At 51.4% G+C, this 19433-nt stretch overlaps 7 protein-coding genes across 7 annotated transcripts; 5 read left to right on the top strand and 2 right to left on the bottom strand.

Annotated features, from left to right (window-relative positions):
- Window positions 1-1306: 1306 nt before the first annotated feature.
- Window positions 1307-2072, bottom strand: LOC111075241. Its single transcript, XM_022368391.2, has 4 exons — window positions 1875-2072; window positions 1717-1802; window positions 1502-1655; window positions 1307-1451 (listed from the first exon to the last, which is right to left on the bottom strand). Exons 1-4 carry the CDS (start codon window positions 2047-2049, stop codon window positions 1360-1362), a joined length of 507 nt encoding a protein of 168 aa, XP_022224083.2. The 5' UTR covers window positions 2050-2072; the 3' UTR covers window positions 1307-1359.
- Window positions 2073-4459: 2387 nt separating this feature from the next.
- LOC111075222 lies at window positions 4460-5199 on the top strand. The gene is made up of 2 exons (XM_022368363.2): window positions 4460-4942; window positions 5023-5199. Exons 1-2 carry the CDS (start codon window positions 4519-4521, stop codon window positions 5031-5033), a joined length of 435 nt encoding a protein of 144 aa, XP_022224055.1. The 5' UTR covers window positions 4460-4518; the 3' UTR covers window positions 5034-5199.
- A 2337-nt stretch (window positions 5200-7536) lies between these two features.
- LOC111080229 lies at window positions 7537-8245 on the bottom strand. The gene has a single exon (XM_022375714.2). The coding sequence runs from the start codon at window positions 8180-8182 to the stop codon at window positions 7652-7654; it is 531 nt and encodes a 176-aa protein (XP_022231406.2). The 5' UTR covers window positions 8183-8245; the 3' UTR covers window positions 7537-7651.
- A 1925-nt stretch (window positions 8246-10170) lies between these two features.
- LOC111080227 (chitin deacetylase 7) lies at window positions 10171-11632 on the top strand. Its single transcript, XM_022375712.2, has 3 exons — window positions 10171-10467; window positions 10528-11252; window positions 11319-11632. The coding sequence occupies exons 1-3, from the start codon at window positions 10204-10206 to the stop codon at window positions 11572-11574; spliced, it is 1245 nt and encodes a 414-aa protein (XP_022231404.2). The 5' UTR covers window positions 10171-10203; the 3' UTR covers window positions 11575-11632.
- Window positions 11633-14388: 2756 nt separating this feature from the next.
- On the top strand, window positions 14389-15244 carry LOC111080228. The gene is given in 2 exon segments (XM_022375713.2): window positions 14389-14723; window positions 14725-15244. Coding segments are annotated over 2 exon segments (561 nt in total). The 5' UTR covers window positions 14389-14489; the 3' UTR covers window positions 15052-15244.
- Window positions 15245-15507: 263 nt separating this feature from the next.
- Window positions 15508-16062, top strand: LOC111080231. Its single transcript, XM_022375717.2, has one exon. The coding sequence runs from the start codon at window positions 15587-15589 to the stop codon at window positions 15947-15949; it is 363 nt and encodes a 120-aa protein (XP_022231409.2). The 5' UTR covers window positions 15508-15586; the 3' UTR covers window positions 15950-16062.
- Window positions 16063-16499: 437 nt separating this feature from the next.
- Window positions 16500-18082, top strand: LOC111080226 (glutenin, high molecular weight subunit DX5). The gene is made up of 3 exons (XM_041592950.1): window positions 16500-16705; window positions 16769-17454; window positions 17598-18082. The coding sequence occupies exons 1-3, from the start codon at window positions 16563-16565 to the stop codon at window positions 18005-18007; spliced, it is 1239 nt and encodes a 412-aa protein (XP_041448884.1). The 5' UTR covers window positions 16500-16562; the 3' UTR covers window positions 18008-18082.
- Window positions 18083-19433: the final 1351 nt, after the last annotated feature.

Raw genomic sequence — 19433 nt, 5'->3', positions numbered from 1 at the left:
ATGTCTGTCAAGTAGTTGTCACAGAAGTGACGTGTATGTAAACGATTTGACATTTTTATGAGCCAAAAAGCGCTGCGCTGAAAAATTACACAGCTTCAAGCACCAGAGAAGAGAGCGAAAGAGAGAATGGGTGGGCGATAGACTGGTAGAGTGGGAGAGAGTTGGGCGGGTGGGAGTGGGAGTGGGTGTGGTGGTGTGTCCTCTCTATGGTGAGTAAATATTTCAATATTTCTGGGCCATTGGCTTTCGGGCGATTCCCCGTTTTTGGCTATGCCCCTCACGTAGTTTGTGCTACATGCTCCACATGTTTTTTTTTTTCCATTCTTTCAACTAAATGCATAATTTCGAACACGACAAAAAATAAGAAAAAAATAGACAAGGCACCAAAATACACACACACAAAATTGAGAGAGAACACAAAATAAAAAGAATAGAATTGTAAAATGCCTTGAGGCAGCATAATTTATTTGCATTTTTCCTTTTTTTTTTGTTGTTGTTCCTGATGGTTCCCAAGGCACGTCGCAGCAGCAGGAGGAGTGTGGTGTGTGGCAGAGTGGAACCTCTCTGCCAGCGAGGACGGCACAAATTTGCCAAGTAATTGCACAAATTATTGCACGTAGGCTGGCAACACATGACGGCCGGGCAACGCGGAGGCGCCACAGCCCACCAGCTGACACCACAAGATGGTCCACACACCGCCCCCCCTGTGAAGCACACACACTGTTCATGCTACATTAAATTAACTTGACATATTCGGAAATGGAACTCCAACACACACAGAGAGAGGCACAGACACTGCTACAACTGTTGCTAATTCTTGCTTAATATGCCCCACACACACCCCACACACACACAGGGCTCATCTGAGTCCTCCTCATCGTCCCATTCTGCCATCCTGCTGCTCCATTGGATTTGTGCGTATCCAATTCACGCCTCAATGCCAGTTGTTGTGCCCCCCCACAACCCCACAACCCCATGCCCAGGCACATCCAAATTGTATTGCCATCGCATGTAAATGCAACACTTAGGCACGCATCGGGCACACATCTAACACATCTCCATCTCCATCTCCATCTGCGTTCGTTTTCCTATTCCTATTCCTATCCATCCAGCATCTCTGTAGCTCTACTCAACGGATTTGCGAATTCGTTTACTTCTTTTCGGTTGCTCAGTGCTTGAACAAGTTCAAATTTCAGCTGCGAAATGGCACGTGAAACAATGTGCGCCTCTTGGGAAGGACAAGTACTGTGTCGAGGCACAGTGGAACCAAAGACTAGAAAAAAAACCTTCACAGTTGCGTGGTGGACTCTTCTTGATTTAATTTCAGAGTTGACAGAGTTTCAAACCACTTCAGTAGGCTCAGTGGCTGACTGCAGCCACCTCCTCAGGTGGTGGCTCTCGGCTGAGAATGAAGTACGAGTATATCACCCATATGCAGAAGAAGTAGCAAGCTGAAAGAGCAAACAGATGCATTCGATAGTCAGCAAAGCAGATCCCTTACCAAAGTATATGAACATGCTAACGTAATGACCGGTCTCCAAGCTTACGGCCCTCATTGTGGGAATGATGGCGATGAGAATCAGACAGTGGACGAGCAACATCATCATGCACACACATAACGTCATGAGGAAGATGGCGACGAGTGCACGTTTTTGCTGGGGGAAGGGCAAAGCAGCAAAGGTTAGATATCCCCAGAGAACCCTTGGAGATCCTCACATTTAGCAGCCCATACAACAGAATGATGGCGTTGAAGAGCTTCACGAAGTGCAGCAGCGTCACCAGAATGTAGAAGCCACTGTAACCTGCGGAACCAAGCAACACTTAACCATAGGAATAACATAGTTAGGGATCCATAGTTAGGGATCAGTGCTTACGAATCATCGTGAAGCACTGCCAGCCAAAGGCTAGGGACTCGAGCCACATAATGCCGGATATGAAATAGCAACCCCATAATAATTTCACCACGAAGCAGCAGTTCTTCAACAACAACACCTTAACCATTTGAATTTGTGCAAAAAAAACACACACAAAAAAATATCGGGCTGACATTCAGCGGCAGGATTGCCTCGTTCGGCAGGTTTGCTACCACTGTGGCAACATTTGCTGGCACAAATCAAGCAAAGCGACAAATGCCCATGCGAATGTGTGAATTTGCCGACGATGACAACTGATAATAGATCGAATTACGTACACGCCCAGGAGCACCGGAATCAGACCCGGACTCGGGACACGTTTCACCGACGCACAGACACTGAGACACGGAGTGGCAGAGTGGCAGAGCAGACCCTTAAGACCCCGGGTTAGGAGGCATAATGCCCGCCTGTGCGTTAGATAAAAAAACAAAGGCATGTAATTTTTTGGGGGCATGGCAGTGGCAGTGGCCGTTGCCGTAGCCGTTGCCGTAAGCCACAAAACGAGCCGAGCAACGGAAACGGAAACGCTTGATAATCGCACACAGAATGCAGTGTCATAAGGGGACGGAATACGAACAGTGGGAGAGTGGGTGAGTGGGTGAGGTTAACACGTATGGGATGATGATGATGATGCCTGATGGCTGATGGCTGATAATGCGAGGGGTGCGAATCACGTAGGGTTAGAGAAACGCTCTCTCCCTCTCCCGCTGTTTGAGTGTGTGCAGAGAGGCAGAGGCCCATTGATAAATGCTCTCTGTTAAGTGGCATGTTTTGGGTTAAATGCGGTGTAAAATGTGCTAACCCTCCCACCCATAACCTGTAACCCCTAATGGCATAATAACATCGAAAGGGGGTTGGGTGGCGGCAGCAACAGCAGCAGCATCTTCCATCTGAATGACAGTTCAGTTAGCAGTCAAGACAGCGGCAGAAACTCCGGCACCTTGAAACTGTCAACCTGGCACGCTGACGCATATAAATCGCCCCTCGTTGGCGCACCTGACGCTGTCAACATATGTTCTGCAGTGCGGCAAAATCAGGCAGGGGGGGCGTGTGACTCCTGGGCGTCCTGGCGTCTTGTACATACATCTTGCTTACAGCGGTGCCCAGGCGCCAAATTGAAATTTAAAACGAGAAAACCAATAAAAAAACAAGTTACAGACGCCGCTGCCGTTGCCGCTGCCGCCTCCAACGACGACAACGTCGGGCGGCAATACAAATTGCAGTGACGACAGCTGAAAGAACGGCCATTCCCATAGCCACCCAAAAGCCACCCAATCCCAAATGCAATTCGCGCCCTGGACCAGCATACAAATGCCTTCAGCCAAAGGATAATATAATGCACGTTGTGGAAGAATAATGGTTCTGCCAGAAGACAACGTCGCAGTCGTCCAAGGGACTAAGCCGAGGATGGCAGACATCCCAAAAAAGAAGGCAGAAAGGGCAACCAATGCCAGGGGCCCAAACAGGAACAGGAACAGGAGCCAAGCCAAGCCAAGCCAAAGGGCTTGGGCGGACAATAACGATGCCAGAGGCAACGGCAATGACAGGCAATTTTAATAGAATATGGAAGGGCGTAGGTCTGAGGCTGGTCCTGCCACTGAGACTAACGTAGTGCGTGCCTCTTGTTGCCGCATCCCGGATGTAGCTTGCAGTCAGCCTATGAACCAAGTCAGCCGCCTGGCCATGGGAATGGAGTTCCACTCAAAGCCATAGAAACAGCAAACAATTAAAGAATCGAAGCTATAATGTAGTATGGCGCCTTATCTTTAGGAAAATAACCAAAGGCCAGCACTAGCCTAACCAGAAATTATTCTTCCATGCGGATTTCTTGGTGAACTCCTTTGGAACTTTGATTTTCTGTGTAGGCAAATGGGAACTAGTAGTTCTTCTGATTTTGGTAGATATTGTCTTAGCGCTGGATATGCTCTTGGATAAAGGGGCTGCTCTCCATCTCTGTCGCTGGTGGCTTCGATGTTGTTGTGGGTGCGGCGCGCTTTCCAGTCGTCAATTCACCATAGTCGAATGGAGGCTTGTGATCGAAGTAGTCATAGGCCACAGCATCCCTTGGGGCTGTCCACAGATCGGTGTAAACTTCTGCTGCCTTGGGTGATCTTGGATTTATCTTTTTGGTCTTATTTAATTGCTTTTTAGGAGGCCTCCGCCTGCGTTGTGTGACCATTGTGACCAGATTTCGGAACTGGATGGGCTTGCTCCTCACTCTGTGGGTCTTTTCAGTGTGCAGCTCCCTCGTGGGATACCTTGCACACTCGCTGGGCAGGACACAGGGACCCTGGTATTTGTTCACGCGTATGTATCCACCCAGGCAGTTGCAGCTGCCGTAGCACAAGACGCGCACACAACTCTGGGGATGGCAGGACTTGGGGCAGGAATGGCCACAGGTCACCTGCACCTCGTTCCTGCCGCAGATGGAACTGCCGGAGATTGAGAAGAGCGCAACGAACAATCCAAGCCGGAACATGGCCAATGACTACGACTGCCACAGCCACTGGGAAGGCAACCCAATCAAATTGCATTTGTTATAGCTGTCAGAGCGTGGCTAAAACACTTATTTAGTTTTGTTTTTATTCAGTTTATTCATCTCTCCATGAATCCAGAATCCATTGAAGTACTGAGCGAGTCGCTGCGCCAATCGGAGCTGCATGCCATCGGCCTGCTCGGCTATCCCACGGTGGTGCTCCCGGGCCAGCCCACCCTCAAGCTGCAGGTGACCGTGCGCTCCTCCAACTACGATCAGGTGGCCACGAAAGATCCTCGCATCGGCTGCAAGTTGATCTTCACCTACACCGAGATGTATCCCCACCTGTTGCCCAAGGTAAACATCACTTCGAAGAAGAATTTCCCCGACTTTTTCGAGCTGCAAATGCTGGAGGAGTTTCGGCGCATAAGGAGACTGAATCGAGGCGCCACGTACATCCTTTCCATTGTGACCAAGGCCAAGGACATGATGGAGCAGATGGTCCGGAAGCTGAAGCGTCAGAGGCAAGCGTCCATGGCCGCCGAGGAGCTGGGTAAGCTGGCAAGCCCCAAATCCCATATGCATTGAGTGTTCTATAGAGTTCTGCCCTGCCCTGCCCCGCCCTGCCCACAGATGTGCTCTAACGGCCCAACCAAATTCTAGTGTAAATAAAATTGTAGATTAAGCAAATAAAATTATGTTCATTTGTGGTCCATTTGTGGTTGGCTGCCGTTGCCCGCCGAATATCTTTTGATTAGCAGCCGCAGCGCCATGGAATGGCCAGAATCAGAATCCAGGTCATGTAGCCCACATATAAATCCCGGCAAATTCATGCATGACCCATAAAAGCCAACAACTCCGCTCCACTCGGCCACATAAATATTTCCTATTTACGAGTGCGAGTGCGAGTAGGAGACTGCAACGTTTTTGGGGAGGTATAAAAATTTCAACACGCTTACACAAAAATTGCCAATTAAGCGCATTTATGACTGCAACGCAACGGAGTGCCAGTGGCAGTGGCAGTGCCAGTGGCAGTGGCATGCAACTAGGCGGACTGGGCACACTGTCTGGCCCCCATAAACATTGTTAATGTGAGGACGTGTGCACTCGGAGGACGCTTCGCTCTCCCTGTCTCTCCGTGGATTATTAAGAAACAATGAAGTCCGTACCGGGGTCGCAGTCGCAGTCGGAGACGGAGACGCAGACGAACGCCGCTAGAAGCCATAAAAGCGGACACATAATGCCCAGTTTATGGCAGAGAACTTAAAACCGGAAACTAAATAGTTGACACCGCGCGGACACTGGCCAACGAGGGGTTGGATCAGCATTAACATGTACCTTCCATCCACCGCCCACAAATGGCACTCGGAATTGGGGGATGGCCCGTAGTTGTGGTGGGGTGGGGTGGGGGGTTAATCGTAAAGCTGCGCCAATGACGAAAACATAATTTGTAATTTGAATTTGTTTCGTGTTCGAGCATAAGCAATGAGCTTGTGGCAAGAGGCGGCAGCTGAAGGGACAGTCATTCGACCCCTCTGCTGAGGTCCTGCCATATCCGGAATTCAATTCGCGTTCTGCTGGCTGCTTTTGGCATGCGGAATACACCGGAATTTATGCGACTGCAGTTCCTTGACCCTTGGGGTCATTCTCAAATAATTCTCAAATGAGCAGCAATTAATTGAGGGAGCCCAGCAAAAGGGCAGGGCAATGAGCAGCCTTAAAGCCTTTACTTGGCGAAAGGCCGAGCAGCAGGGGCTGGGTCTAGTACGTGGGGTATATGATTTTGGGACTTGTTGGGGGGGGGGGACTTGGCTTGTTGGCTGATTTATGCGCTTATCGCGCAGGCGACGCCGCTTTTATGTCGATGTCTGTCGCCCATAAATGTCCTGCATGGCCTGACTGTGTCCTATCTGAGTCCTGGCATTGACAGTGCACACAAATTTGCCATTTTAATGCTCCTTTGGCTGCCGGCTAGCGCTTTTCAATTTCTGCTACTCGTACCTGCGCTGGCTTAGGCTCATCCTTCGTCGTCGTCGTTGGCGTCGTTGGCGTCGTTGGCGTTGTCGTCCTTCGACATGGTCCTGTGGCGTGACAGTTTTTCATTACGCACAAATCCTTCGGGCATACACAGTCACATTAAAAAGGGATGTGGACTTAAAGTTTGCTTACCCCATCCGAAAAAAAAAAACACACACAGAAAAGAATATCAAAAGAAGAAGTTGAGGGAGGAGTCGCCCTCCTCAGACACCCATCTCAGCTTTGGCCTGAAATTAGGAATTTCATAAGAATCCCTTTTGCTTATCGCACAGCTTTAACATGTCTGCCTGTTCTGCTGTGGGTGCTGTGGGTTGCTGTGGGGTGGCAGTGGGGTGCTGTGGGTGGCTGTGGGGTGGCTGTGGGTTGCTGTGGGTGGCTGTGGGTGGCTGTGGGGGGGCTGTGGGTTGCTGTGAGTGCATGTCCTTTGCCCTGCAACACTTTGAAAGTGACATTATGCAAGTTGGAGCAACGAAGCGCCGCTGCTGCAGCTATCTAAATTACCCAGAGACATCCGGCATGGCATGGCATGGCAGGACGTTCTTATACGCTTAAGGATCAACAGGAAGCGCCCCAAGGAGTCTGACTACCTCCCCACCCACTGGCCGTGTTCGATGTGTTGCAACTTTTGTGTGTGTGTTTCCTATTTTGTTTTTTTTTTCGCAGGAAGGAAATGTGAACATGCCAAAGCTGGTATTACGGCGAGCGATGGCGAGTGCTTTGGCACGCGCATAAAAGATAAGTAAATGCATCGCAGACGCCTCCTGCCTGCCTGACTGCCCAATTAATGAATCCTCTTCAGGATGTGTGGCCCTCACCGTGACTGTGTGTCTGGCGGGCACGTGTTAACATTCGGCCAAGTGTTGCACACATCGAAGTGCGCGGACGGGCTGGCGGGCAGTCCGTCAGTCAAGGCCAAAAGTCACGTATTGCTGCGTGAGCTGCGAAAGTCTCCTTTTATTTTTCTGCTTCTATATTCACTGCTAGCCAGCGAGAGTGTGCAAATTTGTTTGTGCACGTAATTGCAGGAGGCAGCGAGGCATGGTCACAGCCAACAGCCAAGTTCATGCACAGATCTAGTGGCCAAGGCGACGGTCACAAATCACACACTTATTTGTGGATATATTTGTTCATATACTCGTATAAATAATGTTCACTTTGCATGGCCTCGTTGCGCGCGGACAAAGGGACTTCCCATTGGCTTTTGGGATCGTTCGGCTTGGGGCATTTAGGGCATCATTGCTGGCAGTCGCAGGCGCTGACTGTTGAGCAGCGTCTGGAGGCGTATGGTGACCGGTGCTATCATCTGCAGTCCGATATGCTGATCCAGGCTGTGGACAATCTCCTCGTGCAGCGCCCACTCCAGCGAGGTGGACACGTTGCGCTTATCCACAATCTCGACGAGGGGCCGCTGCATCGGGTAGCTGTACGGGCAGGTGAACAGCAGCTGCATGGCAATGCCCGCCCACTTGCCCACCTCGTAGTTGATGGTCGACAGAGGCACCTTGACGCGCAGTCGGGGACGGCGGGCCAGCACCACATACGGCAAGCCCAGATAGTGCAACGTCTGCACCTCGTTCTCCTGCAGTTCCCTGCAGAATTGTACGGCCTTCTCTGGGTTCCACATCTCGACACTGCCATCTGCTCCAGAGCTTGCGGAAGTTCCTGAAGAATCCCCACTTCTGATAGGCCCAACAGCTTCGACATTCTCGATGGGCTCGCCAGCCCCCGATCCTCCGCCCACAGCTCTGCGTGACATCCTTTTGGCAAAATTTCGAATTTCGAATTTTGTGTTGTGTTTTTTTTTTTTTGGTTTGTTTTCTAATTTATTTTATTGTTGACTGTTTTGAGGTCTGGTTGGCTTTGCCCACACCCTGAGAAATGTTTGTGAAATGTAATGCCAGGGTAAGTAGACACAAAATTTCATAAGCCGAGATTTGCATAGTCTCCCCCATCACAGGGAGGGGAGGGCGGTAGTCCTCCTTATCATCAGACTAGGAATCTCAAATGAAATGGGACACTGCCAGACGACGACTGAATGCTCTTCGAGGGGGCAGCGGGGCCTGCTGTTCCCTGCTGTTCCTTGCTGTTCCCTGCTGCCAATCCAATCTCATATTTAAGCTATCAAATATATGTACGTATGCCCAAAGTATTTGCACCGCAAATTGCGTTTGTTCCTTTGGCTGATTTGATTAGCCTAGATTTGCAGCTGCTGCTGCTGGTCCGTCTCCGAGCTATGCAAATTAGTTGTGTGATTATCGCGAAAATTGGCAAAAACACCAAAGACGAAACCCACCACCGGGCGGCCGGGCCCCAATAGTTTTACGTGGAGTCGGACGTGCGTGAGAATTTTCCTTTTCCTTTTGGCTTTGGCTGGGGTTGGGGTTGCACTTGGGAAATCTTCCACGCATATGAGTAACATTTTTTATTAGCATAGGAAAATTTGCATTTTAAAGCAGTTGCCGCCACGTGAACCTCAGCCAGGAAAGGGGAGTGTTCAAGTGGGTGGGAATGGATCTTTGATTAGATCTTTGCCGCATGGGTGTGCCTTTGATTTTACGCCCTGATGCCCCCCCCCCATCGATGAGTTTGGCGGGGGGAAGTCTGTTAATGAGGGAAGATGTATGTATGAGCCGAGCGAAGCTGCAACAGGAGGACCATTCCTCATGCTGTCAATCAAGTTTCAATAAACCATTCTGCCATTCGGACTTTCCATCTTTATTAGTGGCAGGATGACGCCAGAGCCGCATCGAACTCACTCAAACATGTTGCATTGCCCCTACAACAGCGAGCCGAAGCTAGGCACTCACCACCCACTTCCGCCCATCCACAGCCGAGAGAGGTCTCGGATATCGACTCTCGTTGGTTGGCTGCCTGTTGGCTGCCTGTCTTTCTCTCTCTCTCTCCCTATGTGGGCTACATTTGTATGTGTCAGGTGGCTCCTACCCACCCAGGGCACTGCTCTGGCAACGCCCCGGAACGTGACCGAATCGCATTGGAGGCGGGCACCCGCCACAGATGGCTGAAGTTGGCCGAGGCATCAGGCCACGTTGCAACGGACTGCGACTTCACACTGCAGGAGGATTTTCCCTCAATCTCAATTTTTCCTTTGAATCCATATTGACTTTTACCCAACTCCAACCCCAACCCCAACAGTGATTGGCCCCGCCAGCAATGGTGACTGGCGACTCTGACTCTGCTCTGTCTGGCGCTGGAGTCTTGGGAGGGCATTGTTTTCGGATCGGAGGAGGCATTCCTGCCGCTTGTGGAAACTTTGAAGCACTTGTTTACGATCTGGAGTGCATTTGCTTGGGCGGCGCTGGCTGCTGTCATAATTTGGGGCGCCCCCAACGATGGGGATCTCGGCAAGTGTGAAAAGTTTTCCACTTGAGTGTGCGGCGGCGACGGCGACGGCGAAGGCGAATCTCAGCTGCTAAGTTCCTTGGTTATGCTAATGAGGCAAACTTTTCCACTTCGATTTCTAGCTGCTAGTTGGTGTCTTTAATTGAAAGTCCGTCCGCTGGCTGGCTCTAAGGTGGCTCTGCTCTTGTGATTGTCTGCTTGAAGTACTCCGCAGATGAGAGGTGCACCAAGGTCAGACCCCACCCAGGGCCCAGGCCACAGGGCCACACCCCACCCCCACTTCCTCTGTGTCGAACAAGCAAATCATATTTAGCGACCCGAACTGAAGCGATAAGATAGCATCTGGCAGCTCCATCAAGGTTATAAGAGCGTCGAATGGCCGCAGAGGCGAAGAATTCAGGTGGCTCCCCCCCCAGCATGAAGTGTTCTACTCTCCTCTTAGTCAGTGTGCTGCTGTGCACGGCGGCACTGCTCAGCGTTGCCCAGAAGCAGTCCGGCAAGTCCAAGGCCAAGAAGCTGAAGAACAAGCCGAAGGCACCCGTTCAGCCGGAGGAGGAGCTGCTGCTCCTGCCCAAGGCGGAGAATTGCAAGGCAGCCAACTGCAAGCTGCCCGACTGCCGCTGCTCGGACACCATCCTGCCGCGCTCCAAGTTCCAGGGCAAAGAGAACGAGATACCCCAGGTGAGAATGGAGGTTGACTCTGGACTCTGCACTCCCGACTGACTGTTCGCCTCCACACAGTTTGTGACAATCACCTTCGACGATGCCGTGAATGCCGTGAACTACGCCCAATACGAGCTGCTCTTCAGTGGGCTGACCAATCCGGATGGCTGCATGGCCAGCGGCACCTTCTTCCTGTCGCACGAGTACACGGACTATGTCCGCGTGAATGCCTTGTATCGGGCTGGCCACGAGATCGCCCTGCATTCGGTCACCCACGGCGATGGGACGGACTACTGGCGCGCGGCGGATGTGGCCACCATTGAGCAGGAGTTCGGGGACCAGCTGCAGATGCTGGCGGCCTTCGCCAAGGTGGATCCCAAGAGTGTGCAGGGCATGCGTCTGCCCTTCCTCCAGATATCGGGCAACAACAGCTTTGCGGCCGCCCAGCGGCTGGGCCTGAGCTACGACAGCTCCTGGCCGACGCAGCAGTTCAAGGAGCCGGCCATGTGGCCCTATACCCTGGACTATCGCTCCAAGCAGGACTGCCAGATTGGCCCCTGTCCGGATGCTTCGATTCCTGGCTTTTGGGTCAATCCAATGGTGACGTGGACGGACACCGAGGGCTACAGCTGCTCCATGATCGATGCCTGCGTCTATCCGCCCCAGGACAAGGTCGACGCTCTCTTCGACTGGATGCTGGAGAACTTCAACCGCCACTACGAGGGCAATCGCGCCCCCTTCGGCATGTACCTGCATGCGGCTTGGTTCTCACGCGGCCGCAACTACTTTGCCGCCTTCAAGAAGTACGTTGACACATAGCTGGAAAGTATTTCAGAGATCTCTTTAACATCGTCTCCTCCACTTTAAAGATTCATTCACCATTTGAACACCTATCCGGATGTCTATCTGACCGGCATATCGCGCATGCTGGAGTACGTGAAGAAGCCCGTGCTCGGTGCTCCGTTCAAGGGCTGCCCCGCCATGCCAGAGGCCGCCTGCCATGCGGTCCAGTGCCACGTCCAGAAGGTGTCCACCGGCGAGGAGCGCTACATGAATGTCTGCGACAAGTGCCCGGCTGTCTATCCCTGGCTGGGAAATCCCTTAGGGCAGCAGCAGCAGCTGTAGGGAGCGGAGCCAAGCCGCCTTCCCTTTCACTCCCCAATAAAGTGCACGAAATAATGAAGCTGCCATGTCCTGGGTCGGTTCTGGGTCCGGGTCCGGGTCTGGGTCTGGGTCTGGAGGGGCAGCAACATTCCACACATGATCTGCGAGGCAATTTCCAGTTGATGTCGTTGCACCAACCACGAACATTGCTGATAAATGACTCTAAATTATGCTGCCGGCCGTGAGGCGTCTAATTAACTCATTCAGGGCAGGCACTTCCCCTTGCCCATCGCCTCTCTTACCAGCTTGCGGTGTCTGTGTGCTGGCCTAAGTGTAGCCATATTTTGTGGCAGCATCACGAATTAATACAACACCACCAACAGCCGCACAATGTGCTGGGATGGGTTGGGTTGGGCTGCGCTGGTCTGTGCTGCGCTGCGCTGGTCTCCTCTATTTAGTCGTCTCCCTGCAGCTGCTACCTGTAAATGACATCGGCTCGGGCACGTCTACACAAGCGGCTGCATCGACATGTGTCCAGCAGCCGCTCCACCACCACAGCCCATCAGTTGGCTTGCATTTTTGTTAATGGACCTCTAACTAATGACAGCCCTTGGCTGCATATCAGTCCGCTGTCGTCCCCCACATTGCGGTGACCATTGGAAATTATGTATGCGGTTAGCCGAGCTTCCGCCTGCCTCTCCCTCTCTCTCTCTCTCTGGGTAATGTTAAGTGGGCAGAGTGGGCGAGAGGCGAGAGACGAGACACAGGTTAGACTTGTGGCTGACCGCAACATATTGGCTGAGGCCACAGAAGGATGGGCAATCGCAGGTCCTCCCCCCTTTTACCTTTATGCAGATGGCTGTTCTGGGAATAACCGTGGGCAGGGCTACTCTCAGGCAAAGAGTTTGCCAGCTTTGCCTACACTCTAGTTAAAGCCTCTCCTATTCCTTGTGTGTCCCTTAAGATTTATTAACATTTTCGTACACATTCACATTGACACGCTTATGACAATGTTTATTGGCCAGGACATAGCCGTGCGGACAGTTGGCCTCCAGGATGTTGTACGGCTGCACCTGCATCGTTCCATTTGGACTCCATTTTGGCAGCTCCATGGGGGTCAGTGCATTGAATTGGGTTGCATTGAGGTCAACCGTTTGGGCCTCGACAATTTCGCTGTCCGTGGCTGCAGTGCCGCCCAGGAGGCCCACAAGCAGCAGCAGCAGCGGCAGCAGCGGCAACCGCAGACGATGTAACACGAGCCCATTGTGATTGATGGCCACGAATTGGTCTCGACGAGGGTCCAAGTTTAACTGAGTCGAAATCAATGGCAGCAGTTGACCATTATGCCTACGCCGTCCCAAGACCAAGACCAAGACCACTGACAATTGTGAAAGCAGTCGGTGGCTTATAAGGCAGCTGGATGGACACAAGGGCTCTTGAGACGATGATGAAACTGTTTCATGCGAAGGTTGCCCCAAAAGTAGATCGGAACTGCTTTGATTTCTATTCAATGTGCAATTTCCACGACTGCCAAACCAAAAGTAAGTGAAATAATAAGCAAACAATAAGCAGACAGCAACAATCAATGCGTCGGAGGGGAAGGGAAGGGCTTTTATGAAAATGAAGAAAATGCTTGAGAAAATCGCAACAAAAAGTGCGCAAATATTTGCTGATTACTTTTCGAAAGTTGCACTGATTAACAGCACGGCCAGACTGTTGTCCTTTTGCCAGCAGCATCTTCATTATCTTCTTGCCTCCCCCACCGCCACCCCCTGAAAATACCTCTTGCCACCACCCAAAGAAAATCTCCCACTTGTTTAGCATAAATTTTGCATTCGCCTCTGGGCGGGGAAAAGGTTTTGTCGTAAATAAATGACTCTACCGAGCCTGGGCCTTGGCCCCAGCTGTCTGAGACCCAAACAGGCATTATTTTAATGTTTTTTTATATGCAGCACGGAAAGGAAAAGGTTTCCAGTATTTAACCCAAGGTTGTGCCCACTCCCTCCCTCCCTCCCTCCCTCACGCCTAACACACAACAAATGACATTTTTATGTTTCAATTTTCGTTTGCCTCTCATTTTACTTCGCGAAAATTATGCCCAGCCGCCCGTCTCTCCCCTGTCGCACTGTCGCAGTGATGATGATGCTGATGAGGGGGATGTGTTGGTGTTGCGGTGCTCCTTATGAGGTTTTGGTGGTTGGCAATAGAATTGTGCAAATTATTGGCCCAAATTGGTGACATTTATTAGGCAGGTTTCAGGTTACTTCATAAAAAGCCACTTAGGGGATGAGATACCGATGCCATATGTGTGTACCCTTAGCTGGCGGGGGCCAAGCTTCTCCTCGTAATGCTGCCATCCAATCATAGCTGGTAGTTCGGTAAAAGAGTATGCAAATGTGTACTTGGTATTGATATTCGTTGGATATTTATTCATTCATTCATTGAATACCATCCAACGACTTCCTGATTTGCCCCTAACCTTTCTTTGGGGTGCAATAATCTTTTCACCAGATCGACTGAATCCATTATCTCATTGTCGCGAATGCGAAGCTCACCTGAAGCCTTGAAATTAATTCGCAATTCGCTTTTCGCATTTCGAGTGCAGTTCCGAGCTTGCGGTTAATCGGACCGACTCGAGACTGCTCTCGCGCTCAGTATTATACACAATTTCAATTATGCAAGAGTTTTATTTTATTTACTTAGTTGCCATGTTTCCCACCTTATCGCCAAACAGCTGGTAGAACTTACAAGCAAACAAAGCAGGTCACAGGCGAGTGCGAGTGGGACTCCGACTGGGACTGAGACTGAGACTGGGCTGCTCTCTGGGGCAGACTTTGGGGTAGACTCAGTCTCGAGTGCGAAACTGGCTGGCGTGAACGTGTTTGCTGGGATTTGGATTGCAAAAAAAAAAAAAGAGCGAGGCAAACATTTTAACGATGCCAATTAAACGGATGCTTCCCGTGCCGCTGTTGCTGGTTGTCTTGTTGTGGCTGGCGCTGGCGCTGGATCCGAGTGAGGCGAGACGAGTGGCCACCGATCGCGTCGTAGTCTATCCCACTGATCGTGCACCAAATGCAACGGAGACCGGTCCCAAGCCTTGGGATCCGCTGCCCGAGATGAATCCAAGCAGCAGGCTCAGCAACGGAACTAAATCGAATGAAGTGCAACCCGGAAAGTGAAATTAAAGGCTGGGCAGGGCTGCCGGGAAGCGGAAATAAAACCCTAGCAGAGCCAATCCGAGACGATATCACAAGTGAGAAGATTTCTGTTCTCACGAATGCAACAACAGAAATGACTGCGAATGCAACACGTCCCAGGAGTGAGGATAAAATGATTGCATTTGGAGCCGATGCAAAGATCGGAGCTGGCAATCGAACGGAATTGACAATGGCTCAGCCAGGGAGTATCCCAATCGGACCACGGATTACCCTCGAAAGCATTCGCATCTGTCCGGAGGGATTCACGCTGAGCAACGACCATTGCCGCAAGAGTGCCTAAATGCAAGTGAAAAATTTGTAAATAAATATTATGTGAAATTGTAACACCAATTAAAAAGCAAAGAAATTATTTTTAGAATGGACTCAGGGGCTTATCCCCCCGAACAGGTAATTCCAAAAACTTTACACATTGCAGCGCGATGATTGGACAACGTTTAAACATTATTTAAACAAATAAAATGATTGAAATCGTATGCTCGTAGTTTCGCTTTTCGACCCACTGTATCCGTTGTGAGCTTTGCTGCTTTGTTTACCTTTTTTGTGGGAGAGTAAATGAGCTTTTGCCTCCTCTCCCTCTTCATCGCGCGCGCTGGCAAGCAACTTCGACTTCATTGTGGGCTTTGTGTGTGCTGCTCCATTCTTATCGCCATCGCATATCTATAGCTGTTGTTTCCGTGCGAAAGATGATCATCAGCATTTTATTATACTGGCGCCGAACAGATTCCACACACTCTCCGGTTTTCGGTCAGTCTCGAAAGCTCCGTTGAAGCGACCAAACGCCTCCGCTCTTCCGCTCTTCAGCAGCCAAAATCCAAATGAAAACTGCAAACAGATCTGCGCTTTTGCTCTGGTGTCTGGTGGCATGCCGCTTGTGTGGCAGTGGCACCGAGGCCAGAACGCGGCCCTGCATCGATGATCGCATTGTGTTTCCGCGTGACAACGACGAATCCGCAGCCAGCAAGGTGCCGGCATGGATAGTGACAACAGCAGCCACAGCCGCCATAGCGACACCTAACGCTGACACCACAGAGCAGACCACGGATCGATCCGAAGACGCCCTCAATGGCACTGCGACAACCACTGTCCCCACCATAGTCAATCGGATACTGGTGGAGACGCTGCCGCGCTGTAAATCGGGCTTTGAGCTGCGTGCGAATCGCTGTCGAAAGTCGGCTTAAGCCAGGCGGGAGGGACTCTATCTATGGTGTCGTATCGTCTCGTCTCGTCTCGTCTCCCATTGTGTAGTCTCTACGATTCGATGTTAGTCAATAAAGTGATATATGAATAGCCCTATTTCGCAGCTTTGTCTGACTTGTAAGCGATGAGTTTTCGCCGATTTGGCAACTGTTTGGGGCGATTCCAAACTAAAACAAAACACACAAAAAAAAAAAAAAACTACCTGAAAAAATCCCACTCGATGCCGGTCACGTTAGTTTTAATGGGGGAGAAACTATGGAAGGGTAGCCGTAGCTTGTGTGAAGGTAATTACATTGTTTGCAGTGCTTGCCACATCCCCCTACCCCCGGCATGACTCAAACCAGCTCCCAGGCCCGACTTGCTTCTACTTGTTGTGATGTCTATTCCCTCTCTCCCTCTCAATCGATTAATTCCCTATCTGATGTCATGAACTCCCGGTTCACAGCCTTCTCTCGCTTATCAGCAGCTGAGCAGCCGAGCAGCGATCAATACGAAAATATTTATTTCAGCTTCATTAATCTACGAGTCGAAGAGCGATCATCAGTCTCATTTGACTTTTCCACACAAGAGGGAGGACTCGGGCTCGATTCGAGAATGTTTTCCAAACACTTATCGCTGGGACTGTGTCTGGGTCTGGGTCTGGGGCTCATCGTGCTATGTGCGCACTTGGCCAGCGCCCGTCCCCAGAATCCCTATTACGTGGAGAGCGGCGAGGGCGGCTATGGACACTCCAAACGGTAGGTCATCCCACAGACAGTCTGTCAGTCTGTTGCTAGCAAAACTTTTGACGTGTTTTCCAGGCACCAACATCACCATAATATGCGTGGCCATGGATCTGGTCCGGGATACTCTGGAGGATATGGGCCGCCGCCTGCAGCACCGCCACACCCACACCCAGGATTTGGTGGAAGCCTCAGCCTACCACAGACTCAGCCCGGTCTAGGTGCACGGTATCCGCCCCACTTTGATCCCTATAACCAACAGCCTGGCGGTGGGTTCCGCGGACAGCAGCCCGGAAGCCACTTCCCTGGGCGACAGCCTGGTGGGGACTTCGACAGAGGACAGTCTGGATTCCAACAGCCAGGTGGTTTCCAGGGTCAAGGTCAAGGAGGATTTCGTCAGCAGGGACAAGGTCAAGAAGGTTTCCAGCGGCCAGGACTAGGACAAGGAGGATTTCACCGGCATGGACAGGGACAAGGAGGATTTCGTCAGCCGGGACAGGGTCAAGGAGGATTCCAGCAGCCAGGACAGGGACAAGGAGGATTCCAGCAGCCAGGACAGGGACAAGGAGGATTCCAGCAGCCAGGACAGGGACAAGGAGGATTCCAGCAGCCAGGACTAGGACAAGGAGGATTCCAGCAGCCAGGACAGGCACAAGGAGGATTCCAGCAGCCAGGACAGGGACAAGGAGGATTCCAGCAGCCTGGACAGGGACAAGGAGGATTCCAGCAGCCAGGACAGGCACAAGGAGGATTCCAGCAGCCAGGTGAAGGAGGATTCCGTCAGCCGGTTGCCAAACAACCAGAACAGCCAGACAGCTCTGGCAATACTCTGTCAAATCAGGACCAGGGCTTCCAGCAGCCCAACGTTGGGGGCAATCCTATCCAGCCTCGTCCAGGCCAGGGCCAGGGCCAGCAGCGGGTTTCCAGCAGCCAGGCATCGGCGGCACTGCCAATCCCATCCAACCTCGTCCAGGCACCGACAACGAAGATTTCTCCGAGTTCAACTTCCAGACACCCAACACGCTCCAGCCGCGACCAGGTCAAGGTCAACAGCAGCCCGGTCAGGGGGTTGGTAGCACCATTCAGCCCCTTCCAGGAGGTGCCTCAGCCCGAACTGATGATGGCGACGATGCGCTGAAGGATATTTTCAACACGCACGACTTTCTGTCGCCCAGCCTGAAAGAAGGAGGCGGCTACAGGGATCCCAAGTCGGAAGCCGTACCGATGTCCGTTGGCCAGCGCAATCTCTTCAATACGGATCCCATTTGCACGGACGGCACCGTTCTGATGGCGGGACGTTGCCGCAAAGCGGCCTAAAGCCCAGTCACCATTTATTTCCATTAATGCATCATCAAGTTTTCCTCTTTCACAATAAATTCGGCTCAATTACCAGTAATCGAAATAACAGATAGGGAAAATGAGAGTACACTCGGTTGCTCATAGTGCCGATAAGATCGCTATCTAATCAAGGAGAAAAACATTGAAATTTGAGGCCCTTCAATGGGTTGGCGAAGGGGGGGTTTCAGGAACACAGGAACATCAAGTGCGTCATGAGATTGAGATTAGCAATGTAATCAATTACCAATACCTGGAACGGAACGGTACGCTACGGAACCCAGTGAAAATGATACAACAATATCAGTATCGTTTGTCAATTTAAAGGGGAGCACATTCGAGTGAAGCCACGCTGGCGATCAGTGTCATAATTCCCCAACGAGTACGTTGCACACAAGCCCCCGCTGTCCACTGCCAGCTGTCTACTGTACCCTGGAGTGATGTGCTCCAGATAAGAGCTGCACCCTCAGGTCGTCTATTTAAAAGAAACTACGCATTCTGTGAGCAGCTAGTCTAGCACTCACTGGATTCGAATTTCGAATATAGATCGCTGGCGCCGTGTGTAGCAGACCAAAAATGAAGCTCGTCAGTGGAAAAATGCTGCTGATTTCATTGGCATTCCTGTGGCTTCTCTGCACAGTCCGCCCAGCCTTGGCCAGATGCCCCAAAGGTTACTACATCTTCGTTGGGCGATGCAGGAGGCCAGCCTAAGGGCCGGCAGCTCGATCAACTACTAGGATTAACACGTGTTGTACATAGTATATTTAACATTGAGGTAAAAAAACAAAGTTTAAGGCACGTATTCGTCAGCTAAATAAACACATCAGACTCAGTACCTCCTGCAGCGGGCAGAAATTTTCGTTGATTCCGTTGCATTTGCTCAGACCTCGAGGCGGCAACGCTGATTGGGACCTGTTGCCACATGTCCGGGCTTGCAGTTGGGTGGCAGGTCGAACAGGCTCACCGTACTAATGCCCGAAAAGTTGCCCGGAATGGGCTCGTTGATGGGTGTGGGCGTGGCCTGCACACTGCTGGGTGTCGTCGTTGTTTGCCCGCGGCTGGACTTTTGCGTAAGACGTCCGAGGATGGTTTTGCGTGTAGTATGCTCCTGGATGTGTCTGGCCGTGGTATGCTCGTGGACGGCCTTGTGTGTGGCATGCTCGTGGACGGCCTTGTGTGTGGTATGCTCGTGGACGGCTTTGTGTGTGGTATGCTCGTGCCTGGGCATGGTCTGGCCCCACTGCCAACTCAGCATCAGCAGCCCAAAGATCAGCAGCAATCTTGATAGCATTTTCGAACGTCAGACAACTATGGCACAACTATGGCACGAGTATTACCGTCCTCGGGCTTCAGATCTGCGGTACTAAACCGTGCTTAGACACAGCAGCTAAGCTAATCAGCTTCGCAG

Source organism: Drosophila obscura, unplaced genomic scaffold (assembly GCF_018151105.1).
Source record: "Drosophila obscura isolate BZ-5 IFL unplaced genomic scaffold, ASM1815110v1 contig_186, whole genome shotgun sequence".
Lineage (NCBI taxonomy): Eukaryota > Metazoa > Arthropoda > Insecta > Diptera > Drosophilidae > Drosophila > Drosophila obscura.
This window is presented reverse-complemented; position numbering and strand designations above follow the sequence as displayed.

What these genes read in the sequence shown, in the direction of transcription:
- LOC111075241 (XM_022368391.2), bottom strand. Translation starts at nt 2,049, where the DNA reads ATGTCAGCCCGATATTTTTTTGTGTGTGTTTTTTTTGCACAAATTCAA. An exon ending in GCAGTGCTTCACGATGATTC is followed by an intron (nt 1,803 to 1,874) that starts GTAAGCACTGAT and finishes TTGGTTCCGCAG; the next exon opens with GTTACAGTGGCTTCTACATT. An exon ending in TAGCATGTTCATATACTTTG is followed by an intron (nt 1,452 to 1,501) that starts GTAAGGGATCTG and finishes TTGCTCTTTCAG; the next exon opens with CTTGCTACTTCTTCTGCATA.
- LOC111075222 (XM_022368363.2), top strand. Translation starts at nt 4,519, where the DNA reads ATGAATCCAGAATCCATTGAAGTACTGAGCGAGTCGCTGCGCCAATCG.
- LOC111080229 (XM_022375714.2), bottom strand. Translation starts at nt 8,182, where the DNA reads ATGTCACGCAGAGCTGTGGGCGGAGGATCGGGGGCTGGCGAGCCCATC.
- LOC111080227 (XM_022375712.2), top strand. Translation starts at nt 10,204, where the DNA reads ATGAAGTGTTCTACTCTCCTCTTAGTCAGTGTGCTGCTGTGCACGGCG. An exon ending in AAGAGAACGAGATACCCCAG is followed by an intron (nt 10,468 to 10,527) that starts GTGAGAATGGAG and finishes GCCTCCACACAG; the next exon opens with TTTGTGACAATCACCTTCGA. An exon ending in TACTTTGCCGCCTTCAAGAA is followed by an intron (nt 11,253 to 11,318) that starts GTACGTTGACAC and finishes TCCACTTTAAAG; the next exon opens with ATTCATTCACCATTTGAACA.
- LOC111080231 (XM_022375717.2), top strand. Translation starts at nt 15,587, where the DNA reads ATGAAAACTGCAAACAGATCTGCGCTTTTGCTCTGGTGTCTGGTGGCA.
- LOC111080226 (XM_041592950.1), top strand. Translation starts at nt 16,563, where the DNA reads ATGTTTTCCAAACACTTATCGCTGGGACTGTGTCTGGGTCTGGGTCTG. An exon ending in GGCTATGGACACTCCAAACG is followed by an intron (nt 16,706 to 16,768) that starts GTAGGTCATCCC and finishes CGTGTTTTCCAG; the next exon opens with GCACCAACATCACCATAATA. An exon ending in AGGAGGATTCCAGCAGCCAG is followed by an intron (nt 17,455 to 17,597) that starts GTGAAGGAGGAT and finishes GGCCAGGGCCAG; the next exon opens with GGCCAGCAGCGGGTTTCCAG.